At 43.0% G+C, this 24,012-nt stretch overlaps 1 protein-coding gene across 2 annotated transcripts in view; it reads right to left on the bottom strand.

The window, feature by feature from the left end:
• LOC126259481 (methyl farnesoate epoxidase-like) overlaps positions 1 to 24,012 on the bottom strand; it is a 335,865-nt gene that overhangs the window by 82,215 nt on the left and 229,638 nt on the right. The window contains exons 6-8 of one of the 2 annotated variants that reach the window (XM_049956317.1): positions 20,212 to 20,392; positions 15,607 to 15,724; positions 10,147 to 10,299 (exon numbers count right to left, since the gene is read on the bottom strand). In XM_049956317.1, the coding sequence (XP_049812274.1) occupies positions 10,147 to 10,299; positions 15,607 to 15,724; positions 20,212 to 20,392 (452 nt within the window). The remainder of the gene's footprint in view (positions 1 to 10,146; positions 10,300 to 15,606; positions 15,725 to 20,211; positions 20,393 to 24,012) is intronic. The other variant, XM_049956318.1, reaches the window with a different exon arrangement.

Below are 24,012 nucleotides of genomic sequence, written 5' to 3'. Positions count from 1 at the left end.
TGTAATTAACATTTTACAATGCAACAAACGGCACTGATTACGTATTTGTTTACATGTTCAGATGTGCTAACAAAACTAGCGGGGTTCCATTTAAAAAAACGTAGGTTTGTGTTAAAAAACATACTTCCGTGCATTTTTTTATGGTTTGTATTAACCAATTACACTAGCCCCTCTCCTCACGTTCGGTCTGTGGAATCGATTCGTCAGTATTTGATGTGGTTTACGAAATATATCCAACGGTAATATTAGGTGACTCACCCTGTATACAGTGCATTTGTTTATGCTGTCTATTTTCGCGGAATACGTACTAGTGTTTTGTGGTCGATTGCTATATGCAGGATGTAGAAGTGATGATTTTGTATGGTGCAGGATACAAATTGTGTTTACTAGTGCATCGATATGGTATGTGGCCATACAACCCAGTTGCAGACCGGTTTCACACTGAAATATACAAGCTTCCCTCAACAGTAGCAGAGCAGTGTAACTGAGGAAGTGTCTTTGGTGATAATTTCCATATTTCATGATCTATTCCCCACTTTTGCAGGATTTAACTGTCAGTTTAGTATGACTGCCGTACGATCTTTTTGTCTGCTCAAAATAGTTTTGCCACTGAAAATCTGGTAATTTGTTTGTCTGCAAAAAAATGCAGCCACTGCTACCACACTGGCAGCAGCAGTAGTTTGGTAGGTAAATTCAGTAAGACTCAATCAGAATACCCCATTCACAATACAACCTCTGTGTGGGACATAGGAGCCGCTACAGTCTGGTTTGAACAAGTCGGGGTAAAGTGCCTATGAAAGTTCCATGACGCCTGAGAGTAAAGTGATGTTTTCTTTGTTTGTTCGAGTGCCCAGAGGCACATCTAAGCAGACCATCCTCCTCTAGCGGGTTGCTGTCTGTCATCCGCCACTTTGGCTTTAGAGCATCTTCAGACCAGCTGCTGTAGGACACCGAAAATCTTGCTGTTTTTCTCGTGTGTAGGACAGTGCTTCGAATTCTGTTTGTGTAATTGTTATGACTTTCTGTCTGTGATTAAACACCAGTGTGTGCTTCGAAAAGTGAGGGAAAAATAATCTCCCTGAGTCCAGCAGCAGCAGATAGAAAGTATGCCCACTCACTATTTCAGAAAATTGATGAACACCACAGCAGCTGTAGGACATAGAAATTTTTCTCTCTCTCTGGCAGTGCTTTGAAACAAGCAGCTAAAACTTGAAATGTGGTCAGCGTCTTGTTTTTAAATTTACAGATATTTATTTTGGCTTCCAGATACCATAGTTGTGGCGTGTAAAATCAGATATTGCAGCTGATATCGGTTTCAGGATCTGTTTCCCATAAAAGAATTTCAGTGAGGTTTTACTAGTGTGCAACAATCTGTTTTTAGAATTAGTATTTCAGTGTGGCGGTATCCACGCAAAATTGAGGCAAACAACTGCGCAGCTAAGTTTCTCGAAAATATTTACAGATGTATTCAGTTGAATTTAGTAACTCCTGAATCAGCGTGTGCTCAGAGACAGGGGTATTTCCCACAAACGCGCGCGAAATGTCTCAGGGACGGTTACACAAGTATGTCGCGATCTTCTTTTAGAGTCTGTGTTCAATTGTGGCGGTAGTGGTATTCCTCGGAATAAAACTGGTAATTGTTTAAATGTTCTCATGTCATCTGCAAAGCTCTCTCTCTCTCTCTCTCTCTCTCTCTCTCTTTGCGGTGTGGTACATTTAGTTCTTGCGATATAATCAAGTTATGTATATGGCAATATTCTGCAACACCAGATGTAACAACTTCTGAAGCAGTTCATGTTCAATGACAAAGGGTATCCGTGCGCCGGTAAGGGAAGGAAGAACGCCGCAGGTATTTCCAACATGGCAGGAAGTGCTTAGTGGACGAACCTGCGACTAACGCATGACTGTGATGTAAGCAGGTGCGCTGCCTGGAAGTACGTTGTCTCTCTTCCAGCTGGCTGCAGAGACTCTAGAGTGAAGATCTTGAATCTTGTACTTCAGAAGTCTGACTAACTCGTCTTTTATGGAATTATCTATGGTTACAGCACACGAATTTATCAGCATGAGTTGTGAAGCATAACTTAGCCACATCTACATTATTTCATGAAGTGTATTCATCTTCACCAAATATCATTGCAATTGACACAATCCTCAGATGCTAATATACCCTTTTGCCTCCAGCACAGACATCTCGTCTGTTGAACACAGTAAACAGTTACGTCTGTCCCCATAGTCCAACAGCTAGACACAGACTGAGTTCTTTTCCCACGATTTTTCCCCAGACCGCCATCTTGGGTGACAGTGCATTGCTGTGAACTAGGTCAGTAGCAGTATGGACCTCGTGGTAAACACACTTGATGGAGCTACTGTCTATGATAACTCAAATTGTTTAAATAAGCAATGCAGAGCCCATCACACAGCGTCCTTTTCCTGCCAATTCCCTGATTGAGAAGGGGAGGGGGAGGGGAGTAGGTAGGAGAGAGGGTTACGCTAGTGGAGGTAGCCCAGTTGACCCATTCTCCAGCCAATGTTTGAACTTCCACCATGACATTAATGTGATATTGCCACATCTATGGCTGCCATCTTCGATCCGCCACCTTGAATAAATTTGGCAACAACGAAACATGGGGTTGTGCCGCCTTTGTCCCACTACTGGTAACACCTTTCGTGGATGGTTAGGATTGAAACAAAGACTGCATATATGACTACAATACGAAGAATCAATCGAAACGGAACACTGAGCCACGACCTACATCATCAATGTGAAAGACGATTTTAAATGGATAGACCAACAATCACCTTCAGTCAGTTGTTTGGGGATGCTCCACAATGCCTCAAAACTCTTCCTGTTTCCATATGTTGTGACTGTCTTTTATTTAAAATCACCCCATGTGTGTACTGTGGGAGCAACGACAAAATAATTTACACCATGCGATGTCTACTTTTCTGTGAGAGCCATTGGATCAAAATGTGTTAATGTCAGTTTAGAACCTTGAAGTCAAGGAGGAGAAAAAAAATGTATGGCTGTGTGCAAAGCTGTGTCATACACTGCTTGGATGTGTTACAGCAGAGAGAGAGAGAGAGAGAGAGAGAGAGAGAGAGAGAACAATATATCAAATAAAAACACAGGGGCCCTCTCTTGCAACTGAGAATATAGTTTGTGGAGTATGGTCCTTCCCCTACAGTACAGGTGATGACACTGCAAGTGACTGAGGGCATAAGTACCTGTATATTTAATGGAGGGTCAGCACATCTGCTTGATGCCAGCACATCATCTACTGGATGATGTTAGTGGAGTTTTTATAGTTCATTGTTTTTCATTCTCTGTTACAGGTACAAAATAACGATGGTAGAGAGAATGCTTTGGTGACAGTCTTGAACGCACCCTGAGGGATGCAGATCACCTTTGGACTGCAGTACCTGTATGTACACTACTTGCTATTAAAATTGCTACACCACGAAGATGACGTGCTGCAGACGGGAAATTTAACCGACAGGAAAAAGATGCTGTGATATGCAAATGATTAGCTTTTCAGAGCATTCATACAAGGTTGGCGCCGGTGGCGACTCCTACAACGTGCTGACATGAGCAAAGTTTCCAAACGATTTCTCGTACACAAACAGCAGTTGACGGGCGTTGCTTGATGAAACGTTGTTGTGATGCCTCGTTTCCGACTTTGATAAAGGTTGCATTGTAGCCTATCGCGATTGCGGTTTATCACGATATTGCTGCTCGTGTTGGTCGAGATCCAATAACTGTTAGCAGAATATGGAATCGGTGGATTCAGGAGGGTAGTACGGAACGCCGTGCTGGATCCCAACGGCCTCGTATCACTAGCAGTCGAGATGACAGGTATCTTATCCGCGTGGCTGTAACGGATCGTGCAGCCACGTCTCGATCCCTGAGTCAACAGATGGGAACGTTTGCAAGACAACAACCATCTGCACGAACAGTTCGACGACGTTTGCAGCAGCATGGACTATCAGCTTGGAGACCATGGCTGCAGTTACCCTTGATGCTGCATCACAGACAGGAGCGCCTGCGGTGGTGTACTCAACGACGAACCTGGGTCCACGAATCGCAAAACGTCACTTTTTCCGATGAATCCAGGTTCTTTTTACAGCATCATGATGGTCGCATCCGTGTTTGGCGAATCGCGGTGAACGCACTTTGGAAGCGTGTATTCGTCATCGTCATACTGGCATATCACCCGGCGTGATGGTTTGGGGTGCCATTGGTTACCCCTCTCGGTAACCTCTTGTTCGCATGGACGGCACTTTGAACAGCGGAAGTTACATTTCAGATGTGTTACGACCCGTGGCTCTACCATTCATTCGATCCCTGCGAAACCCTACATTTCAGCAGTATAATGCACGACCGCATGTTGCAGGTCCTGTACGGGGCTTTCTGGATACAGAAAATGTTCCACTACTGCCCTAGCCAGCACATTCTCCAGATCTCTCAGCAATTGAAAACGTTTGGTCAATGGTGGCCGAGCAACTGGCTCGTCACAATATGCCAGTCACTACTCTTGATGAACTGTGGTATAGTGTTGAAGCAGCATGGGCAGCTGTACCTGCACACGCCATCCAAGCTCTGTTTGACTCAATGCCCAGGCGTATCAAGGCCGTTATTACGGCCAGAGGTGGTTGTTCTGGGTACTGATTTCTCAGGATCTATGCACCCAAATTGCGTGAAAATGTAATCACATGTCAGTTCTAGTATAATATATTTGTCCAACGAATACCCGTTTACCACCTGCATTTCTTCTTGGCGTAGCAATTTTAATGGCCAGTAGTGTAGGTTGGAGACACACCACAATGTGGTAGCAAAATCCTCATCCTTTGGAAGCGTTCCACTGTGCTGCAAAGCTCTTCCACTTTCTGTATGTAGTGACTGTCTTTTATTTACAATTATCTAGTGTGTGTGTGTTGTGGGAGGAAGTTTCGTTTGGCTTTGGCATTACACATCATGCACTATTGGGGGAACTACGACAACATGTTCCTATTTCCACCGAAACTTCTAAACATGGTCCTGTTGTGCTAAGTTAGTTCACTCTTTACTACCCAAGTTGCAGAAGGTGGTAGATATTACACTCTCTGACTTCTGTTCATTCTGATTTAAACTGGAACGATCACATTGACAAAGCTACAGAGACTAAGGAACAGATACAAGATGCATAGGGGCTACCTTTGAAGTTTTACTGTGGCAGGTGGGTTCAGGAAAGGTGACTTGTTTCGAGATTTGAGGATGCCATGAATATGATTCACTAGTGGCTGTAACCATTAGAAGAATTTTTCATATGATCCAATGCAGGTATGGGGTTGAATGGAAAGGCTTGATTCCAAATCGCAGACAGCATTTCTACTAGAAAGCGTATCACTATTTTGTACATTTCTTACGACCACAACCTAGCGCTGCATTCTATTTTTAAATGATTCTCTGTCATGATATTGAGATAGAATGTGTTACAAATACTGGAGAAATATGTGGCGGCGGAATGAAGGAGTTGCAAATACCGGCTTCATACCAGGTTCCTTAACCAAATCACTTTCTTAATCCAGTGATTTTATTAGCTTACACCGCAGGCAACGTGCACCTGCACTTTTAAGCTGTTGATACACACCCCAGCGATCACCATCTTATCAGAGGTTCTCAAACTTTTAACCTCTGCCCCCCCCCCCCCCCACACACACACACTCACAAGGAAAATAGTATCAGGTCCCCAGCCCTTTGTTATTAAAATAGTCATATTTTAAATTTTTTTCTTATTACGTTTCGCAAAGTCGATTTAAAAGGATTTTACGTAGCGGAAAGCAAAATTAACAGGACTTATTATAATGAAAATATGGAACAAATTTTTTACCTTGACCACATTTTCATTTATTTAGAAACAACGACATGAACATTATTTAAAATTCAGCAAACAAGAATTCCAAGAGCAATAAAAATTTAAATTAAAAAGTTCAGTGTGATGGGTGAGGTTGATTTTGAGAACAATGTTTCTCAAGACTTGGAGGAATAGCAGAAAGAGTCGATCGAAGTTTTTTGTTTACATTTAGCTTTGAACAATAGTTCAACTCCAAATATGACACAGCTGAAAACCCAGACTCGTGCAGTACGTTGTTGCGACAGGAATCAGGATCTTTGTTGGATTTTGGCTTAGCGTTAGGAAGTCCTTGCTAAAGTGTATTCAAAATTCGAACAAAGACACTTCATTAAATTTCCTCGTCATTGAAGTATCACAAGTGAGTTCAATAACTTGTTCTTGCTCTTTTATGTTTACAGATGATGGTCGAGGATCATTTATGAATGGATTTTTAATCTAATTAAATTTATCGAAATCATTGCATAAAGATTTCTCGAATTGAACTTTTAATGTTGCAAGATGATGAAGAAAGTAAGCTTTTATCACTTTAGAAATATCATATTATCTGTATCCACTAACAGTGACACCATAGTACGGATCATAACTAGTATGCCACTCTCCATCCGGTTTTGCTGCAGCTCTAATTTCTTTATAAACGTCTTCACCTTTTCGTTTCAAGATAGTACAGTAGCCTGATTACCTTCAAGTGAAGTGTTAAGAATATTTAGTTTCTCAAAAATATCAGTGAGGTAAGCCTTTTTAAATAAACATCTCAGTTGCTGAAACAGTCTGCCAAAGAGTGACTTCTCTCCGTTCAAAAACAGAATACCTCATCCCTCAGTTCAAAGATTCTTTTCAATACTTTACCCCTTGAATGTCATCGAACATTACTAGAAACAGAGAAACTGAGTGTGAACAGAAAAGCAATCTCTTCACGCAGCACTTTAAAAAACCTCGAATTTATAGATTTTGCTTTAATAATGTCAAATGTTTGTATAACCGTTTGCAGAACTTCATGAAGTAATGGACGAAGTTATTTGGCGACTAGAGCTTCCTGATGTATCGTGCAGTGAGTCCATAGAGAATCAGGAGCTACAGCTTTAACTTTCGCTTGCAATGCATCATGAGTACCAGACACTGAGCGAGCTCCGTCTGTGCATACTCCAATGCACCTATTCCATGAAATACCGTTTTGATTATAAAAAAAAGGTATTGAGCATATCAAAAAGGCTTTCAGCTGTTGCTGTTTTCAGTATCGGCTCACAGAAAAGAAATCCCTCTCAAATGTTAAATTCATCAAGGAAAGGAACATAAGCAATCAAATGAGCATCTTTGTGAGTATCAGTTGCTTCGTTCACCTGAAGTGCAAAATATTTGTTGCGTAATTTATCGATTAACTGCTCTAGTAAATCGTCAGATGTGTTTAAAATTCTTCTATGCACCGTGACATTAGAGTCAGGAATACTTTTCAACTGTTGAGCGAATGAGTCGCCAAACATTGTTGACTACATCAATCGCTGCTGGTAAAACCAGAGTTTCTGCAACCGTGTGTGGGTTCTTGAATTTAGCAATTGTATGAGAAATCTGGTAAAAGGCTAAAAGGCCCTTAGACGTCACATTCGTAGTTCTAGCAAAGTTATTCTGGGTAGATAATAAAACATTTAGTTTCCTGATAAAAAAATCTTTTGGTTTTCCTGTTAATTCAGGATGTTTGGTTTCAAGACATCTCTTTAACTTGTTAGGTTTCATGCCGTCAGCAGCTAAAATCGTTAAACAAACTACACACTGCGGACTTTCTTCACCATTGATTGTCCTTCCCCTCTGCCAGTTAACGGACCACTGCTGTCTTGATGTTTGTCAGTAATCAGGAACCGCGTCATACTGCAGTCAAGTCTATCTCGCGAAGTCTATAAGATTATAATTATAGTCGTCGCTATAAGGATGCGTTGTGATACATGAGTTAAACCTTGCACTGCGCGGGATAGTTACGGAAATAGTAATAGCACAGGCGACAAAGGGTATTCCGCCGACTATCGAAGGAAGCAACGCCACCTAGGCTTATGTATGTACGCGAGTCTGGTGGTTGATACCTATATGCAGGCTGCAGAAGTTGTGATTTTTTATGCTGCAAGATACATATTGTATGTTTACGAAATCGATATAGCATGTGGTGATATAATCCGGTTGGAGATCGGTTTCATGCTGAAAAAGTTTGAAGCTTTCCTCGTCAGCAGCAGAGCAGTGCAGTGCAATTGCTGAAATGTCTTTTCTTCCGTATTTCATGATCTATGGACCACTTTTGCATGGTTTAACTGTCAGTACAATATGTTTGCTTTTTTTTTAGGTCTGTATGGAATAGTTATGACGCTGAAAGACTCGTGCTGGCAGCAGCAGTTTGGTGGGTTTCAAACCGAAAACTTCAAGCTTTCCTCGACAGTAGCAGATTAGTGTAATTGAGGATTTGTCGTTCTGCATTTCATGTGGTGTGGACCATTTTTGAAGGGTTTAATAGCCAGTGCAAAATGACTGCTGTATGTTTTTCTCGATCTGTAAAAAATACTTTTCCCGCTAAAAGTCTCGTCTTCAGATAATGGTGGACAGTGCTCCCACACTGGCAGGTAAATTAAGTAAGAGCCAGTCAGAATTCTCCACTCAGAATGCTCCACTCACAAGACTTCATTTCTACAGGTCTTAGGAGTCTCTACAGACTCGTTCAAACAAGACGGGGGAAACGTATCTACGGAAAGGTCAGTGACGTCTGAGAGTAACGCGATGTCTTCTTTGTTTGAGTATTCAGAGACATGTCCAAGCAGACCATCCAGATTTGGAGGGTTACTGTCCCGCATTTGGCATTGTGGCTTCAGAGCATCTTCAGACCAGCAGCTGTAGGACATCGAACATTCGCCGAAAATTGCAGCCATTTTTCTCGTCTGTAGGGCAGTACTTCTAATTCCATTAGTGTAATTGTTCTGATCCTATTGTTTGTGCTAACACAACAGTGCGCACTTCGAGAAGTGAGGAAAATAACGTTCCTAACTCCTGCAGCAAATATAAAAAACGAAGCCCACTCACTGTTTCCGAAAAGTGATGAATTCCACAGCAGCCTCTCTCTCTCTCTCTCTCTCTCTCTCTCTCTCTCTCTCTGGCAGTGCCTTCAAACAAGCAGACAGAGCTCTAAAAGTGTTGAGCGTCCTGTTTAGAGTTTCAGAGATATGTATTTTGACTTCCAAAAACCATCGTTTTGGCGTGTAAAATCAGATATTGTGGCTGATATGGGTTTCAGGATCTGTTTCCCACGAAGATGTGTGAAGTGCCTCAGGGTGGTTTCTCAAGTGTGCAGGGATCTTTTTAGAGCCCGTGCTCGAGTGTGGCAATATACATCACAAAATTGCGGCAAACCACTGTGCCGAGATCTTTTTTGAAAGTGTATCTACAGACATATTCAGCTGGATTTAATAAATCCTGAAGCATCTCATGCTCAAAGACAAGGATATTTTCCACAAAAGCATCCTAAGTATCTCTGGGGTGGTTTCAAAAGTGTGCTACGATTTTTTAGAGTCTGTGTTCAAGTGTGGCTCTGGTGGTAAACCTTGGAATTGTTTAAATATTCTCATATCGTTTGGATGCGCTCTCTCTCTCTTTATACAGTGGTACATTTTTTTCCTGTAACATCTTCAAGATATGTATGTGGCAATATTCTGCAACACCTGGTATAATAACTCCTGAAGCAGATTATGTTCAGTGACCAAGGGCATCTGTGCACTGGGGATGAGGAAGGAGGAAAACTGCGGGTATTTTCAATGCGACAGGAAGTGCTTAGTGCGTGGTCCTGCTGCTACCACAGGGCCGTGCTGTAAACCGGCGCAGAGACAATTGGGGCAGGGAGCCTGGCGCGTTGCTTCTATTCCAGCGGGGTGCAGATACTCTGGGATGAACATCTTCATCAAATATCACTGCAATCGACACATCCCTCAGATGCATGCTTACAGCTAACATACTCCTTCTTTTTCAGCACATACATCACATCCATTGGACACAGTAAACAATTACATCCGTCCTCCCAGCCCAGCAGCTAGGCACAGACTGAGTCTTTTTCAGCCATTTTTTCCCCAAACCGCCAACTTGGATTATGTCACGGTAGGACAGAGAAGGAGGGCCGACAGTGCCCTCAGGGGATGATATTGTGAACTAGGTCAGCTGGTCTCTGGACCTCATGGTGAACACTGAGCACTGTCCATGACAATCAAAATTGTTTGAATAAACAATGCATACTTACGTCCATCCTATTCAGCAGGCCAACACAGACTGAGTCCTTTTCCCGTCCAGTTGCATGGTGCAGCCATGTGGTCTGAGGCGTCTTGCCACCGTCTGCATGCCTCCCCACCATCAGAGGATCGAGTCTTCCCTCCGGCAGGGAAGTGTGTGTTGTCTTTAGTGTAAGTTAGTTTAAGTTAGATTAAATAGTGCGTAAGATTAGGGACCGATGACCTAAGCAGTTTGGTCCCGTAAGACCTTACCAAAAATTTCCAAATTTTTGCCTACGAATTTCCAGTTTGGCGAGAGAAGGGGAGGGTTCAATGCATACAAAATATAGACTTACATCCACCCTATCCAACAGCACAGCACAGACGGGTGTCCTTCTCGTGTCAGTTTCCAGTTGGAGGAGGGGTAGGGGGGAGGGGGTTGGGAGGGGGGTTAGGTTAGTGGATGTAACCCAAATGACCATTTTTCACGCCAAAATTTGAGCTTACCACCAAAATTTGAACTTCCCACAATGACGACACAATGTGTTGCTGCCATTTGTACCCGCCATCTAGAATAAATTTGGCAAAAATGCAGGTTGGTGTGATGCTGATCTTGCCCTACTACTCACCTCATATTAATCCATGTGATTTCTAGCTGCAGGGTCAACTGAAACATGTTGTCTCCAGTACTCCATGTATGAACAGAACTGAACTGTAGGCAGGCATTGCACATTGCATTCTGAAAGTGACCCCAGACACATTCTGATCTGCTGTGGAACATGCTTTTTTCCGTATTTCATCTTATGGCTGAAAATGGTGAAAAGAATATCGAAAATGTCTTGTGCCAGTCTGACGACAGTTAGAAACCGTTGTTATCTTCCTTTAAAACCGAACGTCATTTTCCTTTTTATGCAGTTTTTTGCCTCAGGACAATTAAAAACTGATTTTTCGTATCCGATGTAATACGACCGCCGATAAGCTGACCTGACTAGCAGTGCCACAACTGTTGGCTGCTGAACTTGTGCAGTCATGTACATTGAATAATAAAGATAGTGTAATGTGCAACTCCAACCACAGCCATCATATTGCGAGTCATATGTCTTATGCAATTTTTACAGCTTCACTGGGGAATTTAGGCACTAACGAACTGAGGTTCTCTTTAAAATTCTTGAATGTATCACGAGGGGCGAGTCTGGCGGTCGACAGAAGGATAGAGTTACAAGTGTATACCCACAGACAAGTCCGAATCTTGCTCAAACCTTCTCACATGCAATTTGGATTTCTATCTTCGTGGGTTTGAGTTTCTTGTCTACTGAAACAAACAAAACACCTCTTTACACCTCTTTTTCCCATTAGTCTGTCCCATTGATATACGCTTCCCAATAAATCTCTCTGCTGAGTATTTCAGGTTTCAATCAGTTTTCTGTACTTAGTATTACCTGAGCTTCACTGGTTTTCAGGAACGTTTCAAAACCTGGCACAGTGTTGCGAATGATTCAGCAGTTATGCACTAGCATTTTAATACTGTCGCCTGAGAGAAGGGTTTCTTTGGATCTTACACCGATGCTTCTGGGTCTCTTACAGCTCTTACACTGCTGAGCCAAAGAAACTGTTACACGTGCCTAATATCGTATTGGGCCCCCACGAGAACGTGGAAGTTCCGCAACACGGTTTGGTATGGACTATACTAATGTCTGAAATAGTGCTGGAGGGAACTGGCACGATGAATCCTGCAGGGCTGTCCATAAATCCATAAGAATACAAAGGGGTGGAGATCTCTTCTGAACAGCACATAACAAGGCATCCCAGAGACGTTAAATAATGTTCGTGTCTGGGGACATGGTAGCCAGCGCAAGTGTTTAAACTCAGAAGAGTGTTCCTGGCGCCACTCTATAGCAATTCTGTATTTGTGTGATGTCGCATTGTCCCGCTAGAAATGTCCAAGTCCATCGGAATGCACAATGGACATTAGAGGATGCAGGTGATCAGACAGGATACATACATACGCGTCACCTGTCAGTCGTATCTAGATGTATCAGAGGTCCCACATCACTCCAACTGCGCGCGCGCCACACCATTACAGAGCCTCCACCAGAATGAAGAGTCCCCTGCTGACATGCAGGGTCCATGGTTTCATGAGGATGTCCCCATACCCGTACACGTCCATCCACTCTATAAAATCTGAAACGAGATTCGTCCGACCAGGCAACATGTTTCCAGTCATCAACAGTCCAATGTCGGTACTGGCGGGCCCAGGCGAGGCGTCAAGCTTTGTGTCTGCAGTCATCAAAGGTACATGAGCGGTCCTACGGCTCCAAAAGCCCGTATCGATGATGTTTCGTTGAATGGTTCATACGCTGACACTTGTTGAGGGCCCAGTGTTCAAATCTGCAGCAATTTACGGAAGGGTTGCAATCCTGTGACGTTGAACGATTCTCTTTAGTCGTCGTTCGTCCTGTCCTTGCAGAATCTTTTCCGGCCGCAGCGATTTCGGCGATTTGATGTTTTATAGGATTCCTGACATTCGCGGCGCACTCGTGAAATGGTCGTAGGGGAAAATCCCCACTTGTTCGCTGTCTCGGTGGTGCTGTGTCCCATCGCTCGTGCACCGACTATAACATCACGTTTAAACTCACTTAAATCTTGATAACCTGCCATTGTAGCGCAGTTACCGGTCTAACAACTGGGCCAGACCCTCGTCTTATATAGGCTTTACCGACCGCAGCGCCGTATTCTGCCGTTTTACATATGTCTGTATTTGAATATGCGTGCCTACATCTGTTTCCTTGCCGCTTCGGTGTATTATGTGGACTGCATGGAGAGTCACTTTCTCAAAAAAACCTCACGTTCATTCAACACATATTCAGGTACACTGATTCAGTTACCTGGGTAGCAGCCTCTGACGTGTAGAGGACACCTGCGACACTTGGGGGGGGGGGGGGGGGCTTACGTTTCGGGACAGTGCAGCGCAAGTCTAGGAAGTAACTGCCTAGCTTGTACATAACCTTCACAGGCTCTGGTTTAAACCTTCCTTTAATCCTTCAGCGCACCACAGAACGTGGGGGCCGTTATCAGTTCTGGGAAGAATGTTGCATACTAACCTTCTCTGCTGGTTTCTGGAATGATCTAAGTATGACATCAGAAACCAGACGACAGGCATCGTTTCTCTAAATGAACGCCACTATCTGCAGTTGGTACAACTTGTTCCTTGAATGACTGCCGAAATAACCTCTTCAGCATTTCGAATAAGATCCACAGGTAGACATACTGAGTGCACATGATGTTCTTTCCCATCGCTTGCTGAGAGTTCTCTAAGTGGTAGCATTATGTGCCACATGTTTTTAACTGCCGATAATAGAGCTCTACCCTTTTACGGTTACCTCCCCTTGACTCAGGTTACAGCGTTTTCCCAACAGATGAAGTGAGTCTCACTGGCCTAGTTTCTGTTTCAATGGATGACAGCTCCTCGAACTTGTAGCTTGTCCTTTAAATCAATTATTACAGCAGATACTCGCTGATATACACATTGATATCGGCGTCGCTGAGGTATTTTATCGGCGAAGTAATTATTACTATGTATATCCGTATCAGCACCGTCCTGTAAATATAGTAATTTGGTTAGATACAATTTCTCCTCCAGCGCAGTTTTTATTTTTGATCAGTTATCAGAACGCCCCAGAGGAACTTGACAGTGTTGAATGGAAATGTATTGGATTTCAGTTAGTCATAGATGCAAAAACAGAGTGATCATGAAGTAACAGTTAACAGTTTTGGAATCGAAGTTGGTACGTATGGCAAGGTGGGGGGGGGGGGGGGGGAGGTAATCATCAACGGAGACTTTTTTTAAAAATCGAGCTTGATAATCTGTACCCTCATAAGTTGGCTCACGCTGTACTATAGTACTATATACGTAAAAAAATGAACAATGCTGGCACAAAAATTACTAATTTTCCTTTCAAGGTTAGTATATTAACTAAAGATTCCATTTGGTAAGACTGATAATGAGACAAAGTAAGTTTCTAATTAGTGGCTGATGTACACTATGTGATCAAAAGTATCCGGACACCTGGCTGAAAATGACTTACTAGTTCGTGAAGCCCATCATCGGTAATGCTGGATTTCAATATCGTGTTGGCCCACTCTCTCAGGATTACGTTCATTCAGCTGCTGGAAGGTTTCTTGGAGAATGGCAGCCCATTCTTCATGGAGTGCTGCACTGAGGAGAGGTATCGATGTCGTTAGGTGAGGCCTGGCACGAAGTCGACGTTCCAAAACATCCCAAAAGTGCTCTAAAGGATTCGGGTCAGGACTCCCTGCAGGCCAGTCCATTACAGGGATGTTATTGTCGTGTAACCAGTCCGCCACAGGCCGTGTATTATCAACAGGTGCTCGTTCAAATTCAAATTGCTCTGAGCACTATGGGACTCAACTGCTAAGGTCATTAGTCCCCTAGAACTTAGAACTAGTTAAACCTAACTAACCTAAGGACATCACAAACATCCATGCCCGAGGCAGGATTCGAACCTGCGACCGTAGCGGTCTTGCGGTTCCAGACTGCAGCGCCTTTAACCGCACGGCCACTTCAGCCGGCCCAACAGGTGCTCGATCGTGTTGAAAGATGCAATTGCCATCCCCAAATTTCTCTTCAATAGTGGTAAGTAAGAAGGTGCTTACAACATCAGTATAGGCCTGTGCTGTAACAGGATCACTCAAAACAACAAGAGGTGCAAGCCCCCTCCACGTAAATCACGACCACACCATAACACAACAGCCTCCGAATTTTACTGTTGGCGCTACACACACTGGCAGATGACATTCACCGGGCATTCGCCACATCCACACTCTGCCATCGGATCGCCACATTGTGTACGATGATTGGTCACTCCACACTACGTTCCTCCGCTGTTCAGTTGTCCAATGCTTACGCTCCTTACACCAACCGAGGCGTCGTTCGGCATTTACCAGTGTGATTGATGTGTGGCTTTTGAGCAGCCGCTCGACCATGAAATCCAAGTTTTCTCACCCCCCGCCTAACTGTCATAGTACTTGCAGTGGATTCTGATGCAGTTTGGAATTCCTGTGTGATTATAGATTACGACCCTCTTCAACTGTCGGCGGTCTCTGTCCTTCAACAGACGAGGTCGGCCTGCACGCTTTTGTGCTGTACGTGTCCCTTTACGTTTCTACTTCACTATCACATCGCGAACAGTGGACCTAGGGAAGTTTAGGAGTGTGGAAATATCGTGCTCAGGCGTATGATACAAGTGACACCCAATTATCTGATCATGTTCGAAATCCATTAGTTCTGCAGAGCGCCCCATTCTGCTCTCTCACGATATGTAACGACTACTAAGGTCGCTGTTATGAAGTACCTGGCAGTAGGTGGCAGCATAATGCACCTAATATGGATGACGTATGTTTTTGGGGGTGTCCGGATACTTTTTATCACATAGTGTAGGTTCTGGTCTTAGTGACACAATAAATGTACAAACCACTGGGAGTCTATAGCCGTGTAGCGTGGTGTCTTCGAGTAACCGCCGAAATCCACGTATTGGTAACACGTAACACATTCTCTTTGACTCCATTAGGGCAGCCATGGTGTAAACCAACCTACAAATAATAAAAGTTTTTGCCATTATTTTACTGATATGAATTCTCAGACTTCATTTTTATAGGAGGTGCATCAAACCATGTGATAAAGGTCAAGGCCTTAGTTATTTATCAATCAGTCATATTCAACTAAACTATTGCAAAAGAATGCCTTGGTACAATAGTACTTTCAAAACAAGCAAATAAAAATATTTCAAACTCAGGATGACTAAATATCGCGTTTCGTATAACCATTTGAGCGCTACGCCTTGGATGAATAAAGTGTTGTCAAGATGTTTACTGATCATGGCATCAAAACGAAAGATGCCAAAACGGAGCCTACAGTATTCAACTAACAGCTCTCGATATTGCTTCACCAGAGAAGATCACAACACAGTTTGTAGTTTCGATCGTTACATGGATGCAGAAATGACGCGTTAGATTGTATGTAGAACTATAGATCTATCTCAGTGATGATAATCTGTTATAAAGTAAGGGACCAGCAAAAAGATCGGAGACAGTATAACAGTTTACGTTGAAATCAGAAAGAATGTCTATATTAACAATGAAGTGCAAGAATAGAAGTTATACCATTATAAATTGCCATGCACCTATTAATTATGATAAAAGAATAAATCTGCAGAAAGTAAATCAGTTTTCGGGTATTTTGGAATCTGAAATCTCCAACATACCTGAAAACAATGTTAATACTTCTCAGCGACTTCAATGTGCAAGTTGGGAGGGAAAAGAAATTTAAGATAGTTATAGGCGAATATCTAGCACACTTAAAAACAAACAGAAATGGTGAGAAACTGATCATCATGTGTAACGTGTTCCAGTTAAAACTGATGTCCACACTTTTTTGCAAACTGACCAGAAAACCAACAGTTGGACACCTCCAACACCAAACCTAAGAGAATTTCAACTGGATCACACAGCCATATCTAAAAGGGATATCATGGAAATTATGAATATTAAAGTAATCAGAACTTGGGAATTTTATTCAGATCATTGTCACTCTAAGATTAAAATCCGATCTCTCCCATCTAAACCAAAAAGTACAACCAAGAACTTAATCAGATACAACTCTATTACAGCTACTATTGCAATACAAAATATAGAAAACTTTAGAGAAGGAACTGAGACAACAAAAAAAGTGTTCGCATGAACTCCACGTACAAATTACTATAAAAGCAGAGAAAACTTTAGGACTGGCCAAGAATAAAAGGAAAACATGGTGGAACAACGAGGGAGTGAAATTAAATCAGACGGAAGGTCAAGGAACGATATTGCAAGCCAGATCCATCTGGCAAATGCTGCTTTTAGCAAGGGAAGAAACCTTTTCACATCCAGCAGCATAGACGAACGTCTCAGGAAAAACCTCATAAAGACATTTATTTGCTGCTGTACGGAAGTGAAACAGGGACACAATAGAAACAGACAAAATATAAAATAACAGCCTTCGAGATGAGGTGCTACTGTAGAATGCTCAAGATTTCCTGCGTAGACAAGACATCAAGCGAAGAGGGTCTCCACAGAGCAAAGGAACAGAAGCCTTGTCTAAAAATGGTTCAAATGGCTCTGAGCACTATGGGACTCAACTGCTGTGGTCATAAGTCCCCTAGAACTTAGAACTACTTAAACCTAACTAACCTAAGGACATCACACACATCCATGCCCGAGGCAGGATTCGAACCTGCGACCGTAGCGGTCGTGCGGCTCCAGACTGTAGCGCCTTTAACCGCTCGGCCACTCTGGCCGGCAAGAAGCCTTGTCTCCTGAAGTTCATCAGACACAGAAGGAACACACGGGTCGGCCATCTGTTGAGATGTGATGGTATCATTAAAAGCATCATTGAAGAGACAGTAGACGGGAAAAATACAAGAAGCAGACCAAGACTAGAAACAACAACCAGATCATGAAGATACCAGCTGCACTATCTATACAGCTCTCAAGGGGGAAGCCGAAGACAGAAATGCATGGGAAACTGCTGCTAACTAACCTGATGGCTGAAGACATTAGAAGAAGAAGGTATTGGTATTACCTGACAGTGAAGCACACAAACTGCTACATTGCACGAAACACAAAGATAATTTTGCCCGATTTTTGACCCCTGTACTGCCATACTGACCGACGCGACTGAACACAGGTTTCATTTACATAAAACAAAAAATTAAAAAATTAAGAAATGTTGGCTGCTTAGGTAGTGAACACGATCTTTCTTTCGTCGAGCAGAACATTTCCGCTTTGGAAGAAACTATTTAATTTTCCTATAGCAAGTTGCGTTTACGGAATACAAAACCTTCACCTTCAAGAAGTAGTTTTTAGACGTTTTTGCAATGCTCTAGAAAGAAGAATTTCACCAGCCTTGGTGAACAGCAACCCTCAACTGCAGAGAAGTCAGGATACATTTGTTCATACGAAACGAATTTTAATTTCAAGTAGAATATCCTTTTTAAGAATAGCAATTACAACTGTGTTTTAAGAAATGTAGATCTTTTACTTTCACAGGAGGAGATATTTTCATGTTTTACGATGTTAAAGAAGAAACAACAAAACAACGAAGAAGGGTAGAAGTCAAAGAGGGTGATTGAATGGTTCAAATGGCTCTGAGCACTATGGGACTTAACTGCTGTGGAAGGGGAGATGGGCGGCCCATATGAAAAAAAGAATAAATAGAATGTTGGCAGCGCACTCGCCCGCGAAAGACAAACGTTCCAGGTTCGAGTGACGGTCCATCGTACAGTTTTAATACAGAATTTCATGCTTTACTTCCGTAACTCAGATCAGGAAGTATTCCTCATGATAGCGATTTTTTTTAACTTAGTGTATCTCTTCTGTATTAGTGGTTCTTTTATGACACAAGGCTAAGTTTCTGCGAGAAACCTACCTTCCTCGAATAAATATTTTAATTAGATATACAATTAGTAGTCAGCAACTTTATTGATCCCCAAGACTGTAAGATGAAGAATCAAGAAGAAAAATAGGAACTCTAGTTATTTGATTTTCAGAAGATGAACAGAATAGAAGTACTTCTTTGTAACATACGAGTAAGCAAGAAGACGGTGAAGTAAGTAATTACTAGGGACATTTTATAAGTAATGCACACGTCGGAATTACTGTGAACTCTTTGATGTAACAACAGTGAAAATTACGCCATATGTAGTCGGGAGTTCGAGGAAGAAGCATGTGTGTTTGTTTTTTCGCTGTGTATTCTAACATAAAATTGGCTACAGTTAGAAATAGACCCTGCAGGGGTATCTGGTACTGTGAATGTTGAAAACTAGAGGTCGTACATCAAGACAGAAACTTTATGCGGCAAGAACCCAACAGAAAACCACAGTGCGTTAAGTGAAGTTTGTGGTGAGTTTACAGGGGACCGTAGTACAGTTTCACGTTGGGTTAATAGCTTTCGTGGTGGTCGTATGAGCATAGATGATAATCCATGATCCGGAAGACCAAAAACGTCAACAGATGAACAAAGTGAGAAACTTATAGGACATGTTCAGGAAAGAGATTGCAGTGCGATTTGTAAGGAACTCTCTGAAGCCACGGCAATTCCCCCAGCATCAGTATTCCGTATGATGACGAATGATTTGAAGAAGAGAAAAATTTATGCGAGATGTATCCCACACATTTTTACTGCTGAAGAGAAGCAGAAACGTCTGGACATTGCAACCTCGCTCAAGCATTGATTCTTCCGTGAGGGTCAAGGATTCTCCTGTCCAGTTGTATATATTGACGAAACCCAGATTAGAGACTTTGAACCAGAGTTGAAATCGCTGTCCAGTGAGTAGAGAGCCTCATCTTCCTCGTGTCCAACAAAAATTTCGACGCACTCAATCAAAGCTCAAGCAAATGAAGATTTTTGCTTATGGTCACCAAGGACTCATCATGACAGATAGAATCCCATGTGGAACAAGCGTTACAGCAGTGTATTATCGTAACTTCATACAAAACCTGTGCAGAAAAATGTAGAAACTCAACCTCAGTTGCTCGAGCCTCGGCCACCCATTCTCCACGACAATGCTCGCCCGCATATGGGCAATGATGCAGCCCAAAAACTGCGCGAATACGGGCGGGAAGTGTTGCCGCATCCTCCCTACGGCCCGGACATGAGTCCAGCAGACTTCGGCTTGTTACCGAAATTGAAAAAACCTAAGAAATGTCACTTGTACAATAGTAAACAAAGAGGTCAAGCTTGGTACTGATAGTAGATAACAGAAAACTGAAATGACATACGAGTATGGGAATAATATTTTTAAAATAAATAACTGTACAGATAATGCAAAATATACAACAAAGATGTTCTAGAGAACTGAAAAGCGACACGATTTTTTAAAATTAATATTGTAAACGGTCAATGCTGTACAGCTAATGGTAAACTTCAAGTCATTTTTCGAAATTAAGATTGGTGGGTTAGGTATGTCACAAAATTACGAATTCTAGATGTCGAGTCTCATCAATTTTCTCATTTACGTGTAACGGTATAACGATTATCTAAATACCTGTCTTTGTCCTCGAGTGTTGGAAATCTGTCAGTACCAACTGCTTCTTTTATCTCATTGCGCACTCGTCCCTGGACATCGGGATGCCGTAACATCATAAGAAATGCAAATCGAAGAGCGTTGCTTGTTTCTTCCAAGCCAGCAACAATCATGTCGTATAACACCATGAGAAGCTGATCCTCTGGAAAACAAAGAACAATATAAGAAACTGGTCGCGAAGAGCTTATCTAATTAAAATGCCCAAGAAAAGTCTTGCAGCACCGGTGTACCTGTGAAAATATTTGGGATTAGATTCAAGGGGAGCAGGGAATGAAAGAACAAGCTTTATGAAAATAACACAAATAAAAACAAATTAGTAACAAAAGTAAAGGCAATCCCTTGGAAATTGCACATGCGTGAAATCAAAATCTGCATCAGGATAGCATTCAATAGCACGTTGCTGTTCACCACACATTGCAACATGGTTTGATCCACTGTGGCTCACTGCCCACGACAGTTGAACCGAAGACTATTTCAATTTTCGATGGCGGCCTCCCGAGTAAGATTCCCACGACTATGCACTGATAGTTTCAACTTGTTCCAAGCATGCTTTGTCGGATTCATGTCAGCAAATACCGTAGAACAGGTGCGGTCAAGGCATCAGCTAGCAGGCAATTCCTGGACCCGAGTGCCAAAGCGCTCAGCCTCGCGTCACAGTCACAGTCCCACCCCCCTCGCTGCGGCGCCGTGCAGGAGGACGAGAAACAGTGGAAGCAGTAACCGCGTCCCTTTGAAATGGTAGTACACTCGTACTGCATATGAATTGGTATTATGATTCACATTTCTCGACAACACAGATCACAAACAAAACAAGTTTTCAGTGTGAATTAATTATTTTTGGCTCTCTGAAGACATAATTTAATTTTTATTTATTATTATTTTCACACAAATATGTCGATCGAAATGTTGCAGCATTCTAGCAATCTCATTATGAAGACTCGGAAAATCTACCAGAGAAAAGCAATGTAGACGTCCTGGACCTAGTTTTAACCTAAGAAGATCTGTAATGAAGACTAGAATTACCTTGCAGCTCAGTCAGTTACTTCCGAGAAGGACCGAGAAAGCCGAGTGACAAGCTGGGCAGCACACGACCCGCACACGATGCACGCGTGAAGTTTGGCATGCCGCTGACCATCCCATTCAGTTGATTCCTGGCCGTAAAGGACTGTGGTTATGAGATGGGTGCTGTATAGCGGCGCACTGCCGTCGTGAAAAACGAAACTGTGGGGCTGTCTCGATACAACACAGCCTCAAAATTACCGTAGATTGCGACGAGAAGCATCCGAAATTTGTACCTGGTTGTTGTTGTTGTGGTCTTCGGTCCAGAGACTGGTTTGATGCAGCTCTCCATGCTACTCTATCCTGTGCTAGCTTCTTCATCTCCCAGTACCTACTGCAACCTACATCCTTCTGAATCTGTTTAGTGTATTCATCTCTTGGTCTCCCTTTACGATTTTTACCCTCCACGCTGCCTTCCAATAATAAATTGGTGATCCCTTGATGCTCAGAATATGTTCTACCAGCCAATCCCTTTTCTAGTCAAGTTGTGCCACAAATTTCTCTTCCCCCCAATTCTATTCAATAGGTACCGGTCGAAAACATAACTGACCCAGCCCCACGCTTAATCCCTGTGACTACACGCATTGGTACCTTGGAGCCTTCTCACTCTTCTACGAAGACCTTCAGGCGTAAGAAAAACTCTGCAGTGATTGGTGAAGAGAACTTGAGTCATTGATCCGCATTCAATTCCAAGTTGTCCTTTGCCCAACTTAGTCGAGCACATATTGCTGAGGTGTATGTACTACTAATCATAATGGACGTTTAGATACGAAAATGAATGTGAGGAGACAAAAGCGTACAGTCTGTCTCGATGCCGTTGTCCTCTAACTATTTTCCATTAAGTATTCTCCATGCCTCCATTTTCTACTTGTCCATCGTCGATTTTAAAGAGATTTTCTAAAGAAACTGAAAAAAAAACAAAGGTATCTGAGTCATGCGAGTCTGTACGTCGATCTATTAAAGCTCGATTATGTTTGCCGATTGATATAGGAAATTTTTCTGGTCTGTCAAAAGGGTGATGGCCGAGTGGTTTCGGAAACGTGGGCTGCCGCAAGAGAGCTTGGACGAGGGTGCTACAGCGGGTTGGGCCTCTTGCTGCGTGCTGTCGTGGTGTGAAAATGAAGCAAGGGCCACATGGCGGCTGTGTATGTGCAGTGTTAGAGTACCTACGGCAGAAACAGAGGGATCTGTACTTCAGCGAGCATGGATCCCAAGCTAATTTATATTGGCTGACCTTCGTTGCTCATACGGAATCTGTGGCACAGAGAGCAGACTTAGTGTGAGCAAAAGCTGAATACGTGACATGTTCTCGGATGCGAATATTTTCTCGGTTGCCGGAAGGTTCCAACACGTGTTGCGGGGCTCGAGGTGACTATTGCCTTTGGATTACACTGAAGAGCCAAAGAAACTGGTACACCTGCCTAATATCGTGTAGGGCCCCCGCAAGAGCGTAGATGTGCCACAACACGACATTGCATGGACTCGGTTAATGTCTGAGGCAGTGCTGGAGGGAACTGACACTATGAATCCTGCAGGGCAGTCAATAAATCCGTAAGACTACGAGGGAGTGGAGATCTGTCCTGAACTGCACCTTGCAAGGTATCCCATACATGGTCAATGTTCATGTCTGGGGAGTCTTTTGGCCAGATGAAGTGTTTAAACTCAGAAGAGCGTTGCTGGAGCCACTCTGTAACAGTTCTGGACGTGTGGGGTGTCGCATTCTCCCGCTGGAATTACCCAAGTCCGTCAGAATGAACAATGGACATGAAGGATGCAGGCGCCCAGACAGAATGCTTACGTACGTGTCACCTGTCAGAGTCGTATCTAGGAGTATCAAGTGTCCCGTATCACTCCAACTGCACACGCCCCACTCCATTACAGAGTCTCCATTGCCTTGAATAGTTACCTACTGACATGCATCGTTCATGTATTCATCAAGTTGTCTCTATGCCTGTACACGTCCATCCGCTCGATACAATATGAAACGAGACTCGTCCGATCAGGCAACATGTTTTCCCAGTCTTTAACAATTCAGTGTCGGTGTTGACGAGCGCAGGCGAGGCGTAAAGCTTTGTGTCGTGCAGTCATCAAGGGTACACGAGTGGGCCTTTGGCTCCGAAAGCCCATATCGATGATGTTTCATTAAATGTTTCACACACTGACACTTATAGATGGTTCAACACTGAAATCTATAGCACGTAGAAGGGTTCTCTTCAGTCGTCGTTGGTCTCGTTCTTGCAGGATATTTTTCCGGCCGCAGCCATGTTGGAAATTTGCTGTTTTACCGGATTCCTGATATTCACGGTACACTCGTAAAATAGTCGTACGGGAAATCCCCTCTTGATCGCTACCTCGGAGATGTTATGTATCATCATTCGTGCGCTGACTGTAACACATCGTTCAAAGTCACTTAAATATTGATAACCTGCTATTGTAGCAGCAGTAACCAATCTAGCAACTGCGTCAGACACTTGTCTCATATAGGCGTTGCCGACTGCTGCGTCGTTATTCTGCCGGTTTACAAACCTCTGTATTTGAATACGCATGCCTCTACCAGTTTCTTTGGCGCTTCAGTGTATAACGCTCTGTCATGACGGACGTTCGTAGTCCTTTGTCAATGGACGAGCTACAACATTGCAAAAGAATATAACCGTATTTGCACTATCTACGTAACTCCTTTTCTTATTCACCGTTCGCTAGCTG

The sequence above is a fragment of the Schistocerca nitens genome, chromosome 5 (assembly GCF_023898315.1).
Source record: "Schistocerca nitens isolate TAMUIC-IGC-003100 chromosome 5, iqSchNite1.1, whole genome shotgun sequence".
NCBI classification, from domain to species: domain Eukaryota; kingdom Metazoa; phylum Arthropoda; class Insecta; order Orthoptera; family Acrididae; genus Schistocerca; species Schistocerca nitens.
The sequence above is the reverse complement of the archived record's forward strand: the minus strand, read 5'-3'. Positions and strand labels throughout refer to the sequence as shown.